This window comes from Saccopteryx bilineata, chromosome 10, assembly GCF_036850765.1.
Source record: "Saccopteryx bilineata isolate mSacBil1 chromosome 10, mSacBil1_pri_phased_curated, whole genome shotgun sequence".
Classification (NCBI taxonomy): domain Eukaryota; kingdom Metazoa; phylum Chordata; class Mammalia; order Chiroptera; family Emballonuridae; genus Saccopteryx; species Saccopteryx bilineata.
The window spans coordinates 10,152,726-10,174,248 of NC_089499.1; the positions used below are offsets into that span (position 1 = coordinate 10,152,726).

The following is a 21,523-nucleotide window of genomic DNA, read 5'->3' on the forward strand; positions in this document are numbered from 1 at the left end:
TATATTTTGATATACTCACACAATGGAATTTCAGTATTATATAGCAACAAGAAAGAAAACGTCTACAATCAAGTAAAAGAAAAAATAGATAAATCTCAAAAATATTTAGCCAAAGAAATCAGAAACAAAAGAATACAGATTGCATGATTTGATTTACATAAAGTATAATGATGCAAAACTTATCTATTAGGAGTCAATGAAAATCTAAATTAAAGCATATGACTGAGATGGTTATTAAAACAATCTCTATTTCAAAGACTTTATATACTTTACCATTTCATCCTCTTGCTCAGGCATATGAGCAAATTTGCATGGTGATCGCTCACAACCACGTAATGTATTAAAATGAAATTTGCAATATCTATGGGGCATCATCAATCCCAGGGGCTTCTGAAACACATAGAAAATAAGACAAATTCCCTTTCTGTGTTAAATGTAAAATACTTACTATAATCAAGTGAGAAAGCATTTGAAGCAATCAGAAATATATACTCAAAACAGTATCAAGATAAATTGCTTGCTGACTTGCTAAAAAAAGCTGTGCACCTGAAACCTGTATAACTTTATTAACCAATGTCACCCCAACAAATTCAATAAAATTTTTTTGTGTGTGTAACAGAGAGAGAGACAGGTAGGGACAGACTAAAAGGGAGAGAGATGAGAAGCATCAATTCTTCCTTGCGGCACCTTAGTTGTTCATTGATTGCTTTCTCATATGTGCCTTGATGGTGGGGGCTACAGCAGACCGAGTGACCCCTTGCTTAAGCCAGTAACCTTGGGGTCATGTCTATGATCCCAAGCTCAGGCCAGAGACCCTGCATTCAAGCTGGTGAGCCCACACCCAAGCTAGATGAGCCTGCGCTCAAGCTGATGACATCGGGGTTTCGAACCTGGGTCCTCTGCATCCCAGTCCTACACTCTATTCACTGTGCCACCATCTGGTCAGGCTTCAATAAAAATTTTTAAATAGAAAAAAAATTTAAACAATTCACATTTTAAAAAATAATGAAAAATCAAATAAGTTTTCTGAATTTTTGCAATTTCCTTTCATGTAAGATATACTATTAAAATTATTTTACTTAGAATCTTTTAAAAATCTCATCTATTCCTTCTCCCTTCTTGTATACCTGCCCCTTTTGCTTTCACAAAAAGTTAATTCTTTATAATATGCATCACATTTTTTTTTAATAGAGAGATAGAAACAGACCGGAAGGGAGAGAGATGTGAAGCATCAACTTGTAGTTGTGTCACTTTAGTTGTTCACTGATTGCTTTCTCATATGTGCCTTAACTTGGGGAGTCCAGCTGAGCCCAGTAACCCCTTGCTCAAGCCATTGACCTCTGGGCTCAATTGTTCAAACCAGCAACCTCATGCTTAAGCTGTTGAGCCTGCGCTCAAGCCTGCGACCTCAGAGTTCCAGGTGGTGCTCTATCCACTGCACCACCACTTGGTCAGGCAGTATGTGTCTTATTTCAAATGCATTTATTAGAACCAAAGTTTTCCTTAGCTTCTCAGATGAACAGAAAAAGGCAAACGATAGTCAAAGCTGTTTACAACAAGCTTTCCCTATAAATTGCTCTATATCACTATTCCCTTAACTCACAGGGAAGCTTCATCTTGTATCTTCTGTTTTAGATGCCCACCCTCTCTTCTGCTGTCAACCTCTTATGTTATTTGTGAATATCATCTGGATCACTATACATTTTCTGCCTCTTACCAACAAACTCAATTCAAAATCCATATACATAATATCTGGAACTGCCTAAAAAATGATAGTCAGGGAAATACAACCAGAAAGGCCCAAAGTACGTGCTTTATAAGATTATTATTATTTTTTATATGGGGGACTTACCCCTACAATGTTTTCTCTCTTAAACATTTCATAGGTTTCAGGATTTTGCAACTTTAGGACACCGTGTTTCCCTGGAAATCTGAAATCTAAAAATGATTAAGAATGACATTACATACCGATAGGTTACAATTTACTACCTTCATACAATGAGACAGATGACTACTACTATTTGCTTTAAAGTTTCACTTGGGACTATTCATGCTCAATTTATAGATGGTGCTGCTATGGGGTATTCCTGTGAAATGCAGAATGATTTACATATAAATGCTCCTTAAGTATTTCTAGACCTAAATTTAAAATTTATAAGTTGAAGATACTTTCTTTTTTTGTGTGTGTATTTTTCTGAAGTGAGTAGTAGGGAGGCAGACAAACAGACTCCCGTATGCGCCCAACTGGGATCAACCGGCATGCACACCAGAAGGCAATGCTCTGCCCATCTGGGCTGTTGCTCCTTTACAACTGGAACCATTCTAGCACCTGAGGAGGAGGCCATGGAGCTGTCCTCAGTGCCCGGGCCAATTTTGCTCCAATGGAGACTTGGCTGAGGGAGAGGAAGAGAGAGATATAGAGGAAGGAGAGGGAGAAGGAGGGAGAAGCAGATGGGAGCTTCTCCTGTGTCCCTGGCCGGGAATTGAATCTGGGACTTCCACACGCCTGGCCAACACTCTATCGCTTAGCCAATCGATCAGGGCAACGCTACTTTCTTTTTTTTTTTTTTTTTTTTAATTTTTCTGAAGCTGGAAACAGGGAGAGACAGTCAGACAGACTCCCGCATGCGCCCGACCGGGATCCACCCGGTACGTGGGCGACGCTCTGCCCACCAGGGGGCGATGCTCTGCCCATCCTGGGCGTCGCCTTATTGCGACCAGAGCCACTCTAGCGCCTGGGGCAGAGGCCAAGGAGCCATCCCCAGCGCCCGGGCCATCTTTGCTCCAATGGAGCCTCGGCTGCGGGAGGGAAAGAGAGAGACAGAGAGGAAAGTGCGGCGGAGGGGTGGAGAAGCAAATGGGCGCTTCTCTCCTGTGTGCCCTGGCCGGGAATCGAACCCGGGTCCTCCGCACGCTAGGCCGATGCTCTACCGCTGAGCCAACCGGCCAGGGCCTACGCTACTTTCTTAAAAGCCTTACACAGTAGCATTAAGCACTACATTCAAATGATTGTCTCTAAGTTAAACGAACAAGTATACACAGTAAACTTTTCTGTTTTTTTTTCCTTTTCTTTTTCCTTTTTCCAAGTGAGAGGAGGGGAAATACAGAGAGAGAGACTGCCGCATGTACTCGGACAGGGATCCACCCGCCGACCCCCAGTCTGGGGCTGATACTCTGCCCATCTGGGGCCATGCTCGCAAAGAAACTATTTTTAGCAACTTGAGGTGGAGGCTCCACGGAGCCAATCCTCAGGGCTGGGCTGATGCGTTTGAACTAACTGAACCATGGCTGTGGGAGGGGAAGAGAAAGAGAGAAAGGGGAGAGGTGGAGAAGCAGGTGGTTGCTTCTCCTGTGTGCCCTGATTGGGAATCAAATCTGGGACATCCACATGCCAGGCGATGCTCTACCATTAAGCCAACTGGCCAGGGCCTGTAGTAAATTTTCCTAAGGGAAGAAAACTACTGACAATCCCAGGTGCTTTGGACTGAACTGTGCCCTCCTCAAATTCATATATTAAAACCCTAATGCCAATGTGATTTTATTTGGAGATAGGGCTTTTCATAGAAGTATTAAGGTCAAAGAGTGAGGCCCTGATATGCTAGAATTAGTGTCCTTATAAGAAGAAACACCAGAGAGACTGCTCTTTCTATGCACTTGTACCAAGAGAACGGTCATGTGAGGACTTAGCAAGAAGGCAGCCACCTGTAAACCAGGAAAAAAGCCAGAAACTGAACCCTGCTAGAACCTGGATCTTGGACTTCTAGCCTCTGGAATCATGTGAAATAAATTTCCATTGTTTAAGCCACCCAACCTGTGGTATTTTGTTACTGCGGCCTGAGCTGACGAATACACCAGGCATCATATCCCTTAATGTTGGTTTTTTAAAATGAGAATTAGGACATTAAATTTTTTTTCCTAAAAATAAAATGTTTTTTATTTTAAATAATTTCATTTTTTACTTTGGCAACATCCAGATAAAATCTGGAACAAACTGAAGATGTTGCTGCATAGATTTCATTATGAAACCTGCAAGGCTTTTTAAGATAACACACGTGACCACCATGGGCTTGCTGCTACAGGACATAACACCAGCTGGCATGAAGTCAGTAGTGGGAAGGTACAGGAAAGCTAGGTGTCAGTTACACAAAGAGATTTTGTTGTTTCTAAATTCACTCCTCAATCTAGCTTATTTTTATCAAAGCATTATAAATGACCCAAAAAACTGAAACAAATTCTAAAATACATTCCAAATACCTAAAATATGAAATTTTGGTATAACCTACAGTTTATTTATATTACCATTATTATATAAACACAGATATTTCAGAAAATATTCCATCAAAAGTACTAAATAAAGGTACATAAACTTTTTAATTTGAATAGATTCTATGCTTATTTTTGCTTTTTTTTTGTAGAAAAATCTCCCATATACATATAGTTTCTATATTATTAAAAGCCAACCAAACTTTATTAAACAAATAGTACATCTACCTTTCATCCACGGCTTCAGTAATGTGTCTTCTTGACAAGCACCTGGATTCAAAGGTGGTAGTGCTAAGCACAGAGGTTTTGGGCCTGGTGCTGCTAACTGACATTCGCCAATCATAATCTTTGCATTTTTAAAATCTTGGCTGTGTGAGCAGAAAAACCAAAATCAGCATTTAAATTTATCCCTAAAATATTAAAGTAATGAGAATCAAATTGAGTAGAAACACAACATAATGCTATATATATATGCTACATACTATGCTGTATACTATTCTCATACTATGATTATTCAGTATTGTTTTGTTTTAATAAAAAAATTTTATTTTTAATTTGTTGTGTTGACATGACTTCAATTGTCATATTCAATAAAACGACCTCTATACAATTTATTATTTATTATTTTTAACTGGTTCTTCTGCCTCCTTAACTAGCAAACCAAAGCTTATTAAATGACTGGGGTCAGAGTAGAATGAGGTGGTGGGATTAAAACGGGAGCAAAATATTTTTGATAACTCCAGACACAAGGTTTGAGGACGAACTGGCCTAGCATTCCAATCCAGAAAGGTCATTCAATTACTCTATTGATAGTGCAACAAAATAAGTAAATTATAAATTATGCCTCAGAACAAGGATATATAGATATAATAAATTTATACACGTTCTTGAGAGCTTCCTTTGAAAATAAGGTAAAAAAATGTATTGTTCTGGGTTGCTGATTTAAACAGCTTCGATTATATCTAATATCTGAAATTCTATATAACCAATTTTAGAAAAAATCTGGAGGCCACTTATCTAAAAAAATAAATTACTTAAGGAAGAGGGATGGTGGGAAGCAATCAGAGCTGACAGATATAAATGAATGGATTTTTTAGATGATCATGCAGATACTGTAGTATTTTACCTTAAAAACTAATCTAATAAGCTTTTTCAGCCAGGGTTGCCAGGCCAAAAAAGAATAAAAATAGTAAGTAAGAAGAGGGGCCCACACTTCAAAACAGTTGAAACTTAGCATTGATGGAGCTTAGTTTTAAAAAACATATACACGTCACTTTTTCTTGAAGATTTCCAAATGGTCATGAATCATACTGTTCTGTGACTAATTCTTGCCTAGGCTTTCCTTAGTACAATGGCTCCCAAACTTCAGCATCTACCCAGGTCAGCTGGTGGCCTTGTTGAAACACAGATGCATGGGCCCCATTTCCAGAGTTTGAGATTCAGTAGGTCAGGGTGGGACCCAATAATTTGCATTTCCAACAAGTTTCCATATGATGCTGCTGTTCCAAAGATCACAGTTTGAAAACTACTGGATTAACATAAAGGACTCGAACATATTCATCACCTGCTCTGAGTGTGCTCTGCTTCAACAACAAAATGGGGGTGGAGGATGGATCAGATGATCTCCAAAGTGCCTACAACTCTCACTTTGGTATTTGAGTATGTTCTGGTTAGTGTACTGTAACTCTCAGTACTAATCGTTGCAGTCATGCAAAATACCTGCAAACTGCAATGTTCATCTGATTTCAGCCACTCTTACCTTCATAAAAATCACTTACACATTCTTTATTTTTTTATTTTATTATTATTACCTATGCTTTTCTCAAAAAAATATTTTAAAGGCTCAAAAAGCTTAGTGACCAGTTGAAGGTAACTAGAGATCCCTGGTCTCTAGGTGTAACTGACACATTAGTTAATAATGCCCATGTATGGTTGATGGCAGCAGTCCAAGCAAATACAGCAGAGAATAAAAAAATACACTCAAGATACAAATTATATAAATAACTATTCTAAAATTAAAAATTATATTACAGACCTTTTGCAAATTGCATGCATATTTTCTTTTTCTTCTTTAACAGTCACTTTGTCTGAAAATTTACACTGTGAAGATACGGTTAAAAAAATACAAGTGAAATATCTGTATTCCATATGAAGCTATAGGCTTACCAGATTTATTAGAATATATTAGATGTTAATTAAACAACTGGCTTACAGCCAACCTGGAAAACAATTCTACTCTACATTATTTAAAATACTGAATATTGACTTAAGAATTTCCACTGTTGCTTGAGAAAAACTCATATAAACCTATTTTCTCAGCTTTGATATCATCTTTAATTACTTAATTATACAAACCAACACTTTAAATTATTATGAATAATTAAAGTCATGCTTCTTTTCTAAGAAAAAGTTTGAGTAATTCTTACTTTTAGGTGGCCCTTATGAATATAAATTTATTTTTCATTAGAAATGTTTATAAGTATTTAGGCCTTAATTCTGCTTCCAGTCAGACAGAGGTGGTTTTTGCTGAGGGTCGTATTGAACTGCGAGCAGCTTCAGGGGCATTTTTAGAAGTCAGAAACAAGGTGGAAAACATCAAGACCACAATCAAGGACTACCAGATGGCCCCTTTTGACAGCTGCTTCCGCAGCCAGAACCAAACCAGGAACTGTTGGCAGAACTACCAGCACTTTGAAAGGGCAATGACTGGTAAAGCTGGTGATGTCCATGTGCAAACAGTACCTGCATGTATACAAGTCCCTTTGCCCCATATCCGGGGTGTTAGGGGTGTTGGCCAGATGACTACGGGGTAGAAGGTATGTTTCCTGGGAAGAGCTGAGCTGGCTGCATCCTACCTGTCCTCTGTCCTCCATCTTTCTCCCAGGGAGTTGAAGGGGGACCTGGGTACACCCCACCATATGATCCTGAATCATGGTCTAACTAATAATAAATACTTGTTGGAAAGTGTAAGACTGTATATGTATAAATGAGTGGATGACTGGGCAAAAAGCTAGGTTGGAAATAGTACTTGAGCCAGTAAGAGAGGCTTCAGTAAATTATTTTTTGTTTGTTTTAAATTTGTATTTTATTAAGATTTAACTACCTCCTCTGTGGCAGACAATAGAGTGAACGATTGTATGAAATAGCCTCAAGCCCCTATATGTGCTAAAATTTATCTGTATGTTCCCTTAATTATTTGTATAATTTTTTTTTTAACAGGGACAGAGAGTCAGAGAGAGGGACAGATAGAGACAGGCAGGAACGGAGAGAGATGAGAAGCATCAATCATCAGTTTTTAGTTGCGACACCTTAGTTGTTCATTGATTGCTTTCTCATATGTGCCTTGACTACAGGCCTTCAGCAGACCGAGTAACCCCTTGCTCAAGCCAGCGACCTTGGGTCCAAGCTGTTGAGCTTTTTGCTCAAGCCAGATGAGCCCGTGCTCAAACTGGCGACCTCGGGGTCTGGAACCTGGGTCCTCCGCAGCATCCCAGTCCAACGCTCTATCCACTGCACCACCGCCTGGTCAGGCTATTTGTATAATTTAAAAAAACTTTTCCTAGGTAATTTTTGAGCCACATGAAAATAGTATATATAATAAAAGCACATAAAAATAAAAAAAATTATATGTATTTAAAATATAGGTATATTTAAATCATTTCATAATTAGTGTTTGGGGAATTATGATTTTCAAATTACTATAAGAAAGTTATACATACTGAAATATTAAACTTTTGAAATAACAAGCACCAAGAAAATAACTCCCCAAATCACCCAATATTTGAGCAGTAAGAGATATCCACTTAATATCTTACCTATATCTTTCTAAAGTCTTTTAATTTTTATTATTTTTTACTAAAATGTTTTTCCACCTTTCTTGAGAAATTTATTTAAACATAATAAATAACACACACACAAACCACTAGAAAATATGGGAGAATTATTTTTCATCTTAAAATGGGAAAGGTTACTCATAACTCAAATATCATAGAAGAATAGTGATAGATTTGACTAAATAAAAATGAACAGGTCCTTCAAAGTAAAAAGCTCCTAAACTAAGTCCAAACACAAATAAAAAACAAAAAAGTATTGCTGTATAAGACAGACAAAAATATGTTTAATATAGGAAAAGTTTCTACCAATAAGAGAAGTTCACAATCCTAGAATTTTTCTTCTGGGCAAAGGACATACAAAGGAAGTTTACAGAAAAAATTATAAATGGCTTTTAAACATACTAAAAGATACTTCAAGACTCCTAGAGAAAAGCAAATTAAAACTAAAAATAATTTGTAAGAACAGAAATACAGACAAAAGAAAAAAAACACTGAATTGGTGACTGTGGGGGGAGAAAAACTAGCATTCTCATTCAATGTTCAAGCTTCTCATTCAAAGCAATCTCTATGTAGGCCAATCTGACAATCCTGCTTCTAAGAATTAATTAAAAAATGTTTCACATGTGCAAAACATCTCTTGCTCAGAATGTATATTGCAGTAATATTTAAATAGCAGAAAATGGGAACTAGTGTCCATCATGATGGACACTTGTTGGAAAGAGTATATCCATACAGTGGATAATTTTACATTATAAAAATAAGGCCTCATTACATACATTGAAAAGAAACTATCTTTATTATATATTATGTTTCAAAAAGATAAAAAATGGTATGCTACTCCTTGTATAAAATTAAAAAAGAATACAACAGGTCAACTTTGAGAAATGGCAGAGTATCTCTTATTGGCCTAATCCTTCCAAAGGTAACAACCAGTGGTGGGATTCAGCCGATTTGCACCGGCTCAGCAGAACCAATACCTAATTTTTTTGAGTTCAGTGAAATGGTTGTTAAAATGGCACTTGTAATCAGGGCTCTTAAGGTGGGTGCCTGGGCAACAGCCCAATGCAGAAATCACCAATTTGCATTCCTTACTCTTTTTTAATGTTCATCTGTGTAACAGTGTATTCTAAGTGCCTGTAGTCATGTTCATTCTGTCCACAGGGGAAAAAAATTTGATGGGATCATGGTTGTAATATTTATTAATTTCGTAAAACTCATTATACTTTTGATGAAATACTACATTTTAACTCCCTTGCATTTGTTACTTCAGTAAAAATACATAATATAAAGAGAAAAAGTGCCAAACAACTAGGGGGTGACAAGCTGTCACTAGAAATACCTTAAATAAGTTTTATTGTTTTTTTGTTGGGTATGATTTAATATTTTTTCATTGATATTTTAAAACCTTTTTATGATCTAGTTTTGTGTACCTCTTTTATTGTTTTTTAAAATGCATGAAATAATAAACTATCTTTCGGTATATCGGGTTTTTTTATACTTAAAACAGTCATTAGGGCAGCAAACTGGTTGTTACAAACTATATGAATACCACCGCTGCTGACAACTATAAACCCTGGATAAAACATAGAAAATCTCTGCCTGAAAACACTGAAAAGATATGAAAAGCAGGCAGAATCTAGAGGGAAGTCTCCCTTGGAAAGAGGGAATGGCAGTGGGTACCTGTCCTGAGTTTATGGCTTTATTCCGGAAGGCAGACCCTAGCTGGAACCACTTTGGGAAGGCCAAAAATTTCCCACTGCCATAAAAAACCAGAAGACAGAGTTTAGGGCAAAGTCAGAAACTGGGAAGTGAAGCTGAGAATCCCAGAAAGGAGAGAGCCTAAGATAGAAACCTCTAAAATCTGCTTACAAACTTAGTCCAAGTTTCTAGCTAACCCCTGAACGATAATTACGTAAGGGAGATGCCACACAATCCAGCTAAGACTAAAAGAACTGAGCAAAGATTTCTACTGTCTGCTACCACAGGGGAGTACTCTGGAGGGTGAGTTCACCCAAGTTAAAACCTAAGCATGCAATTACCATTCAGCCAACAACTGCAGACCTGGGCATTTATCTCAGAGAAATTAAAAATCAGGTTCATGCAAAAATCCACACACAAATGTTTATAGCAGTTTTACTTGTAATAGCCCAAAACTGGAAACAACCCAGATATCCTTCAAAGAATGTATAGCTAAATAAGCTGTAGTAAGCCATACCATGGAGTGATATTAAGAAATAAAAATGGGTTGGCTCAGCGGTAGAGCGTCGGCCTAGCGTGCGGAGGACCCGGGTTTGATTCCCGGCCAGGGCACACAGGAGAAGCGCGCATTTGCTTCTCCACCCCTCCGCCGCGCTTTCCTCTCTGTCTCTCTCTTCCCCTCCCGCAGCCAAGGCTCCATTGGAGCAAAGATGGCCCCGGTGCTGGGGATGGCTCTGTGGCCTCTGCCTCAGGCGCTAGAGTGGCTCTGGTCGCAACATGGCGACGCCCAGGATGGGCAGAGCATCGCCCCCTGGTGGGCAGAGCGTCGCCCCTGGTGGGCGTGCCGGGTGGATCCCGGTCGGGCGCATGCGGGAGTCTGTCTGACTGTCTCTCCTTGTTTCCAGCTTCAGAAAAATGAAAAAAAAAAAAACTTTCTAAAAAAAAAAACTAAAAAAAAAAAAAAAAAAAAAAGAAATAAAAATGAACTATTCTTACATGCAACAAACTTGAAGAATATCCAGAGGATTATTTTGGGTGAAAAACAACAACAACAATCTGAAGAGTTTCCATACTGTATGATTCCATTTATATAACATTCTTGAAAAACCAAAATTTCAGAACTGGAGAACAGATTAGTGGTTGTCAAGGGTTAAGAAGGGATTCGAGGGAGGAGGGAGGGAAGTCGGCATCACAATAAAAGGGCCACAATGAGGGATTCTTGTGGTGCCGGAAATGTTTTGCAACTTCTTGTGAATCTACAATTATTTCAAAATGAAAAGTTAAAAATATAAAGTACTCTAGCATTTTAACTATGTGGGTCTCAAAACTAGAATCTTTGAACAATTACTACCAACTAGAATCTTTGAACAATTACTGATAAACCTAAAAATTGTTACATATAAATTCTGACTATAACTGATACACAGAAGAAAGAAAAAACAAAGTCTCTGGAAAAGACATTATGTATGCATGTGTGCATATAAAGTGTTTGTATATATGTATGTGTATTCATATGTACATATATACACACATACATATGGAAATATAAAATTGATAAAAAAAAGCATTTCTAAAAATTCACATAAAACCATATATAAAAGCAGAAAAGTGGTAGGTCAGGCCTATGTCTTTTTTTTTTTTTTTTTGTATTTTTCTGAAGCTGGAAATGGAAAGAGACAGTCAGACAGACTCCTGCATGTGCCCGACCGGGATCCACCTGGCACGCCCACCAGGGGCGAGGCTCTGCCCACCAGGGGGCGATGCTCTGCCCCTCCGGGGCGTCGCTCTACTGCGACCAGAGCCACTCTAGCGCCTGGGGCAGAGGCCAAGGAGCCATCCCCAGCGCCCGGGCCATCTTTGCTCCAATGGAGCCTTGGCTGCGGGAGGGGAAGAGAGAGACAGAGAGGAAGGTGCGGCGGAGGGGTGGAGAAGCAAATGGGAGCTTCTCCTGTGTGCCCTGGCCGGGAATCGAACCCGGGTCCTCCGCACGCCAGGCCGACGCTCTACCACTGAGCCAACCGGCCAGGGCCAGGCCTATGTCTTTATAAGTCAAACTACTTATCCTTTCAAATTCCTTAAATCCTGTTACTGTGCTTATGCAAAACATTAAGCAAATATTCCATGGCCAGAAAAATATGATTCTATTAGTCATTTAAAGGAGTTACACTTGTCATCTGATTACACTGCTAAGACGAATTTCTGTATTACCTCTATTTTGACCAAAATATAAGAAAATGCAAAAGATTCCCTAGTACCTTTTCATCCAAGTCTGAACTTTTTATGTGTTCACTGAAGTCTCCCAGTTTTTCATTTGGAGAGGTCTCATTAGTAACTTCTCCTAAGGAAATGTTTTCATCTTTAGAACCATATTTTATCTCACTTGCTGAAAAGAAATAATATTCAACTGTAGAAACTACAAATGACAAAATAACCCAAGTCATTCAAAGATTATTCTAAAATAGTTAGTCTTTTAAAGTCCAATGAGACAAATACAGAGTAGATTTTTCAGCAAATAATACAATTATTCTTCCCTCGTTATCAAATACTTCCCATTATATGGTATAAAAAGAAGTGGCAGTGAAACAAAATGGAGACATATCAAGAAAATTTAAGAATCTTTATTGATCATGTCCAGCTATTTTCAATATATTTTTGAAACTTGAAAGTTGAAGTAAAATTAACTTTCAAATTATTATTTCCTGTAAAGATCTAGGTATTTAAACTTATAACTAGATGTTAAATATAAAAAAATTTAAAAGAACTCAGATTTAAAATGTGATAAAGTCTAAATATATATTTTAACTTCAAAATGAGACTACAAAAATTCCTAAGCTTGATTATCTTTTGTAGATAAAGCCTAACAAAGTTATTTATTAAATAATCAAATAAAAAATTTCTCAAAATCTTATCTGGCAACCAGGCAATTAAAACTGAGAAAAACTGACAAACTATAAAATGTATGGTTAACAGACTCTAAAATAAAAAGCTCCCCTTCCCATTTTAATGGATTTATTTTGACTAGGCCTGAATGGAGATATGAAAAGATACTTCAATACTGCATATTCTGAAAATGTCAAATTTTACCTGCTGGCAAGGAAGCACAGATTTCTGACTTCATCAATCCAGGATCCAGTACAGGAACTTTTCTATTATAAAGCAAACAGAGCTTAAACATAATAACACAGTCTACGCAGAACTATCTACTGCTGTTAACATTATACAATAGTAGTTTTTAGCAGCTGGTGAACATTGGCTTAGATCCTCCAAGGACAGAGATCTATACTGGGACTCAGAACCCAGCACACCCAAGTAGATTCCTCATTTGTTCTTGAATTCCACATGCTTCAATTGTTAGAGAGTGCTGCCATTCTGATGACATGTAACAAGCATTTAAAATTGTTTCAAGTATTACACCAATACAAGAGAATGTTTAACTTCTACTCTCAAGTATGCGTATGGATGCCTTATTGCCAATGTAAAAGGAAGATTGAGAGCAGTCTGAGGTCTGCCCCTGTTGTCTTTGAAGACAACATATGGTCCAATGGTTAAAGCTATGGAGATAAGAGTTAGATCAACCTGGGTTTAAATATTGTTCTGCTACTTTCTGTATTAACTGTAGTAAAATTATTTAACTTCTTTGAGTCTAATCATATCCGTAAAATGAGAATACCATCTACTCACAAGGTTTCTGTGAGGATTTAAATGAGATAAAATGTTCTTAAAGCCGACAGCATAGGCTCAAAAAATGAAAACCACATCTATAGGAGCCACTCAAAAACAAATGGCCAAACACTATTCCATTTTTTAAAATTTAGACATAAATATATTAAAGTATATAGAATAAAATATAATAAACACCCATGATCCCAACAACTTATTCATTTAATAAATGGGTTTTTATTATACCTATCCTCTAGTTCTTCAACTGCTCATTGGTTCAGGATTACTTAATAGCCAAGAAAAAAGAAAACTAAACATTTTATATACACCATTCTTTGAAGTCTTTAGAAACCATGAACCCTAAAAGCAATAGAAAGTATACAATTTAAGGAATGGGAAAATAATAAAAACAGAAGACATGTACACATGCAAATCTTCCTTCCCAATTCATACGTCTTCAGACTCATATCTGTCTACTCGAATAGTTCCACTTCATTCTTTTAAAGGTCTCGCCAACTCAACATGTCTTAATTTGACCTCATGACCAGTACTCCCTCCCCAATCCTGTCCCTTTACAATCAGAGAATTGTAATGCCCCTCTCTGAAATGAGAGAAATCCGGTTATCATTCCTAACAGCTATCTCTCTGGTCTCATCCTCATGTAATTAATCAGTCTACACTGCTCACAAAAATTAGGGGATGTTTCAAAATGAGTATGAAGCTATAAAATATCCCCTAATTTTTGTGAGCAGTATATAATTCCTAAAGCTCTTTCAAATCCACTCCTACTTCTGTTTGAAATCACCATGTCCTGTGTGTGTGTGTGTGTGTGTGACAGAGACAGAGAGAGGCAGAGAGAGGGAAGATAGGGACAGATAGGAAGGAAGAGAGATGAGAAGTGTCAATTCTTCCTTGCGGCTCCTTAGTTGTCCATTGATTGCTTTCTCACATGTGCCTTGACGGGGGAGGGGGGAAGGGGGGGCTACAGTAGACTGCGTGACCCTTTGCTCAAACCAGATGAGCCCGCACTCAAGCTGACGACCTTGAGGTTTCGAACCTGGGTCCTCAGCGTCCCAGCCCGACATTCTATCCACTGTGCCACCACCTGGTCAGGCACCATGTCCTTTTGATCTAAATACAATAGCTTTCTGCCTATTTATTTATTTATTTATTTAAAGAGAGGCAGGGAAGGAGAAACAGAGAAACAGGAACATTGAGCTATTCCTGTATGTGCCCTGACCAGGGATTGAACCAGAAACCTCTGCATGTCAGGACAACACTCCAACCAATCAAGTTATCCTGCCAGGGCTTAGAGCACTATGATTTTTTAAAATATAAATCTAAACTCTCGCTACTTAAAAGTCCTTCAGTGAATCCCTATATGCTCATAGGATAAAGTTCAAAGTTACAATGAATTCTAGTTAATCTAGGATGGTCTGTTCATGCCTGTTATCCTGGGATATTAATTATTAATATCTCCCCATTTCCATCTCAATAATTTTGTAACTCAATAGATAAATTCTATGGTCATCCTATTTGTAAAGCCCTTTATGATTGAGATTTCTGTAGCTTCATTTCTTGCCATTTAAATACTAAGCCACGGGATATTATTTCTGTTTTTCAGGTATGACATGCTTTTTACTATGGGCCTTCTATGACAAAATTCTACTCGCTTTTCTTCACCTATTGGTGAATTCCTACTCATTCTTTAATGTTCATCTTAAATATACTTTGATCAGGACACCTTTAGTATCGTGAATTTTTATCGTATTTTATTGTACTTGCTTAATTATGTGTTCCTTGGTAGACTAAAAGCACTGTGAGAACAAGGCCTATGTATGTCTAGTTGTTTGCCATATACTCAGCACTTAACATCCTCCTGCTCAGACATGAGGGAGACCCAAACGAGGATGCCTCTCTCCTGTCTAGGAACTCCCTGTATAGGAGGAGGCTTACGTACAAGCAGACATAATATACTGAGATATATGCCAAGAGAACTATTGGAACAAATCCCTAGAAAAACATCTCAGATGTGATTTTAATGATAACTGAATGAAAACAAAGGGACTTCCACATAAAGAAACATGCAAAAGAATTCAAATATTAGACATACTGTATTGTGGAAACAGTGAGTGTGAGTGTGAGCTTCCTGCTGTGCTTATCTTTTTTTTAGCCTTCATCCCACTTTCCAAACACCCCCAACAACATAGTTGTCAAAAGGGAAATCAAGGCAGATCTAAGGAGTCTTAAAGAGTCATCCATGCCAAATAATTTAGACTCTATCCTCAAGTGGCTGAAAGCCACTGAAGCATTGTAAGCAGTCACTGACAAATCAATTTCTGTTTCATAGCAACACCATGGAGAGGACAAACTAAGGTAGTTCAGGAAGATTAACCAGGAGCTCATTACAATAATCTAAGGGAAAGATGAGTAAGATACTAGCAGTGAAAATTGAAAGGAAGGAAAATCGTGAAATAATAGCATGAATAGGATTAAGTGACTCAACAGAGAACTGAGGGATGTTTCTGTAGTTCTAATTATCCTGAAAATTACATTCATAATAGGTATTAGCTTCAGACAAAGTGAAAGTTATTCCTGAAAAAACAAAGTAAAACCCATAAATTGATATTGCAAGTATACTGCTTTAATTTCAAAGTCTTAAGTTCATGTTTTAATACTGCTGATAATTTATAAATGTGAGAAATATATTAAATAGTTAAAAATAAATAATAAAGTTCTTAGTCTTCTATTTAACACATAGAAAGTACTCTATAAGGTGATAAATTACAAGTTCTTGTAATTATTAAGAACATTGAGAAGAATATGGTTTACAAGAGCACCTAAAATTTATAAATACCAGAGAAATTTGTCATGTACCACTGAATCTTAGTGAAAAGTACTTTCATGTTTCCTTTTGAGTTTGTTCACAGAATGTCACAATATTCAAGTATTGTAACATTTCATACTAATATAAATTAGATCTTGAAAAATTATAAAAGTTTAGTAAAATATGACATACTATTAAAGAATATTTGAGCCAACCAAAATAGCTCAAGTTCTAGATCATGAAGTTACTACTTGGCTCTATTTAAAGCTGTACCAGGCAAACTTGTCCTCATAGGGGGCTAAATCATCACTTAAAATCATGACCTTAAGCCACAAAAAATTTTATACTCTTTTCTTCTGAAAACTAGTTAACTTCCAGTTTTACTTTCAAGTCCTAATTACTTCAAATAAACTTTTCCAAGATTTCTCTGTTCCCTCAAAAATGAATTTACCTGCCCTGGCCGGTTGGCTCAGCGGTAGAGCGTCGGCCTAGCATGCGGAGGACCCGGGTTCGATTCCCGGCCAGGGCACACAGGAGAAGCGCCCATTTGCTTCTCCACCCCTCCGCTGCGCTTTCCTCTCTGTCTCTCTCTTCCCCTCCTGCAGCCAAGGCTCCATTGGAGCAAAGATGGCCCAGGCGCTGGGGATGGCTTTGTGGCCGCTGCCTCAGGCGCTAGAGTAGCTCTGGTCGCAACATGGCGATGCCCCGGAGGGGCAGAGCATCGCCCCCTGGTGGGCAGAGCGTCGCCCCATGGTGGGCGTGCCGGGTGGATCCCGGTCGGGCACATGCGGGAGTCTGTCTGTCTCTCCCTGTTTCCAGCTTCAGAAAAATGAAAAAAAAAAAAAAAAAATGAATTTACCTAACAAAAAAGTTAATAAAAAATGGGATAAAACATACAGCACTAATCTTAATAAGTAACTTGACCAAAATACAAGTATATATGCATATTGACAATAATCTAAGAACATATGAAAATAAATTTAATTGACTTTGAAAGAAGCAATCTCAGAAAAAAAAAAAGAAGCAATCTCAGTAATTTAAAAAGCCAATTACTAAACCATCATTTTAATTTTGGACAATCTACTCCATTGTAATTTCCAACATATACCGGTATATATATGAATATGATTGTTTTGACTGTAAGTCTCAGCATAATGACCTTTCTATGTCTCAACAATAATATGCTATATTATATTTAATAACTGGGTTAAAATACAATGCACTTTCAATAATCACTGAGTAAATTAGTGACACATAAGAGCAGAAAGCGCTTTTGAAACCCCCAACAATAATGTGACCAAAAGGCATACCTAAACATGCATACCTCAAGTTATGGGTTGGTTCTTTTTTTTCAGGAAGTCCCATGGGTTTGGAATCTGTTGACTGGTGCTCTTCAGCAACATTGGTTTCCAGACTCATCATGGGGACCTCTGAAGTAAATGAAAGCTCCCCTTCATTGGAGACTCCAAAGAGGTCTGGGTCATCTTGAATTACATCAATTAAGAGGACATCATCTTCATATGCCTTAAGAATATCTGGAATAACTTTAATATCTGAAAAGTTCTTAGTTGCTTTTCTACTTCCAGAGGAAACTCGTTTGAATGTTTCTTGTTCATTAGAGCAGAAGGCAGGATTTTTCTCTATACACCCAGAATCACCAAAAACAGTATTATTTTCAACTATGAGAGAGACAGTTTTCTTATTAGAAATAAGATTGCCTGGTTCAGAGGTGTAGTTAGATGGTTTATTATTACCTTGCCTTAAAAAGCTTGAAGAAATACTATAGGAATTCTGATTGCAGTATAAATCAGAACTAGCTCGTACTGGAGTGACACAATTTTGTATGATACGAGATTGAGATCCTGAAGTTAATGTAGAGATGTTCTCTTTACTCCTATTCTGTCTTCCCTCTGTTCCAGATAAATTGTCAAGAAGCTCTAGTGGACTATATGCTTCTCTCTCTGATGACTTGGCCTTTATTTCTTCCTTTTTTTCTGTTTTATTCTTAAGTAAAGGAATTTTGAAATTAGGCAGCCGTCCTGTGTTCAATATTTTAACCAAATCTGGAACCATAAGTGTTGGCTTAGCAATACATGCTTTTTGGTGATTAGCTTTGCTTGTAGAGTTATTTGCTTCTTGGCCATGCTGGGAAGCCATGGTCAAATTAAGTTTTGTTAAAGTTCCTCTATCATTTTTTGTACTTCCTATTAAGTTTTGAGTCCCATTAGTTAACTGAGAATCTTCGGTCATATTAGAAACTATGTCTGACTCACTTCTGCTTGGTTCCTCGGACTTCATCTTTTCATCATCATTGATTATACGTTTCTTTATAACCATTAAAGTAGGTTCTACAGCAGAGACTACTTCCAAGACAGAAGACAAACAATTTAAATTAGAATCCAATTTTTCTTTACTTGAAGATTTACTGTTTGTTTCTACTGTGGAACTTTGTAATGATAATCTGGAGTCAATTAAGTGAGTTTGATTTGTTTGATGTTTAAGAAAATCATCTTGCCCAAAACACTCCTCAGACCCAGTAAGAAAGTCATTTGATTTTGGCAAGGAAGCCTTTTTCCAACACTGGGGAGATACTCTAGCACATGAATAACAAGGCCAAGTTCTTTTTCCTGTCATTGGTATTGTTCTCTGACAACTGAACTTTGATTCTTCAGTTTCACTTATTAAGTCTTCTGGTGGTCTATTTTCAGTAAGATGGCAATCACTAGGTGATTTCACTGTTGAGCTTTTTATTGACTTAAAATATTCTTCAGGCTCTATGCTTTTACATCTTAAGGGCTCTAAAGCATTCTTTGTTTCTTCTTTCAAAAGTGGCTCGAGGGTTTTCTGAAACATAGTATTTACCTGATGCCCAGGACTTGTCTTTTTCCCTACTGTTTCTGGAAGACTTACTAAATGATCCATGGGAGAGAGTGTATGATAGTTTACTTTTGTCAAAACTTTCAAAGTTTCTGCTTTACTTTCACCACCCATTTGGTTTTTTTGTGACAGCGACTCAGACTTGTTATATACATTGGAGAAGTTCATCTCAATAACCATTTCATCTCCTTTTCCAGATATTTTCATCCTTTTCCTGGCTTTTCTCTCAACACTGCACGCCTCTGAGTAGATATTTTTTTCACTTTTCAGGCAGGGAAGCAAGCCATTATTTTCACTTTGGTATAAATCAGTTTCTTCAAGCAATAATTTATTTACTCCTATTAAGTTTTCTTCAGTTCTTGAAAGCTTAGGAATATTATTTGTGTCACTCCAATCTGAAAGACTCCTAAAATTTTCTTTCTTTAACTCTGAGGGATTTTCTGACTCATGCATACATCCACCATCCTGTTTATATGTAAGGTTATTTTCATCATTACGATCCTTGGAATGGGAGAAACAACTGTAATCATGTAATTTTAAAGTGGAATTATTTTCTACTCCCAGTGACAAGCTGTTACAAGAATATTTCATAGTATTCTTGTACAGTTCATCTTGGAATTCAACTTTTATATTTTGTGTAGCCTTATTTTCAGTTATTTCAAAAGGTGGGTTTTCTAAACTTTTAAGTTTTTTAATTCTAGTTCTTCTTTTAACACCGTCTACCATGACTTCCGTAGCCAAAGGCTTCAAGAAAGCTGCACTTTGAAACTCACTGCACTCCACTGTTTGGAAAGATTCCGAACTGGTTAATGATTCCTTTCTTACCAGGTCAGTCCCTGGCTCTGGATCATCGCTTGAGGCTCCGGTAATTTTTGTTTTTTCTTTGGCTGATCAAAACGACAAAACAGACAAGAACAGAATTTACATTGAGGAGGAAAAAGTAACACCACTTTTAAAAAAACTGTGATGCCATTCATTTTTAAAAAATTATTTTTATTTATTCATTTTAGAGAAGAGAGAGAGAGAGAGAGAGAGAGAGAGAAGGGAGGGAGGAGCAGGAAGCATCAACTCCCATACGTGCCTTGCCCGGGCAAGCCCAGGGTTTGAACCGGCGACCTCAGCATTCCAGGTCGACGCTTGATCCACTGCGCCACCACAGGTCAGGCCGCCATTCACTTTTATTTCCCTGAAATTTCCCTAATTTCTGTGAAGGAACTACCTACAACCCTGTGTAAGTTCTAAAACAGCTGAATAATCTCTGGCATGAGGGTCATTTCACACTAGTCAAAATGGATTGCTGAACAGCAGGAGCTGTAGAGCAGAGATGGGGCGGGCTGAGGTGCAAGGGTTAGAAAGGGAGGGGCCCCAGGGCTTTCCTACTGTGTCTTCCCTCCCTCCCCGATCTAAGCCCAGCTGACCCCACAGGTGCCCAGGGCCTACCTGCCCCACCCACCCTACCCCCTCGCTGGGCCTTCCCAGCCCCGATGCCTCACCTGAGTGGTCACTTTCCGCTTCTCTCTTAGACGCCCTGGCCACCATTCTCCTCCTCTGCCTGCTCTCCTCACGCCCCGCGGCTTCCGGGCCGCAGACGGCCGCCTCACGGGGCTCTGGCCGCCGGCCTCGCTGCCGCAGGCTCCGCGCACTGCCATCACGCCCAGAGGACGGGGTCGGTGCCGAGCGCGGTGGCCGCCGCATCGGCCTGCCCTGCCCGATGAGGAGCCCACTGGCTGCACCAAGAGCGCTCCTGCCCGGTCTGGCACCGGCGCCCCTCTCCTGCTCACGTCACCTACCAGCCCGGGCCGACCGGAAGCGGAAGTGGGGCCGCCAGGCCCGGTCTGGCACGCGGCACAACCTGCGTGCGTGCGTGAGTGCGGAAGAGGCGCTGGCCCTTCCCGGGCTTCGCTGTGGCGAGGGCTCCCGAGGGTCGTCGTGGCGCCTTCCACTAGGCGTGATCCTTCCAGAACCATGCGGCCACTTCTCCCTCCTGCTGCCCCTCGTGCCCGGCTGCTCGCAGAGACCACTGCTAGCCAGTGGCTTCCCACTCCAGCGGGAGTCCCCGGGGGCCTGTTCCAGCTGCCCTCCGGGTATGTGCCCTCAGACATCCTTAGGCACCCCAGCCTCCGGGTGTGAACTTGGGCCACCTTTCCTCCCAGGCGTGCTCCTCAGGTGCTGACCGATGCACCACCATCCTCCGCGCTGTCTGGGCAGAAGCCTGGAAACCGTGAGACACACTACTTTCCACGTCACCTCCCACACCCACGCGCGAGCTGGCTGATGCCACGTCCTCCGTTAGTGGTCAGCCACTTGTCCCTTGGCCGTTACCTTGGCTCTGGTGCTCAGGCTGGCAGACAGCATCAACCTCCTT

General features: G+C 39.0%; 1 protein-coding gene across 1 annotated transcript in view; it reads right to left on the reverse strand.

Annotated features, from left to right (window-relative positions):
* Window positions 1-20,853, reverse strand: part of TOPAZ1 (testis and ovary specific TOPAZ 1) — a 52,243-nt gene extending 31,390 nt beyond the window's left edge. Inside the window, 9 exon segments of the mRNA XM_066245141.1 lie at window positions 274-420; window positions 1,853-1,938; window positions 4,492-4,631; window positions 6,299-6,363; window positions 12,050-12,177; window positions 12,879-12,940; window positions 17,606-20,045; window positions 20,539-20,643; window positions 20,646-20,853. Coding sequence (XP_066101238.1) covers window positions 274-420; window positions 1,853-1,938; window positions 4,492-4,631; window positions 6,299-6,363; window positions 12,050-12,177; window positions 12,879-12,940; window positions 17,606-20,045; window positions 20,539-20,643; window positions 20,646-20,853 — 3,381 coding nt within the window.
* Window positions 20,854-21,523: the final 670 nt, after the last annotated feature.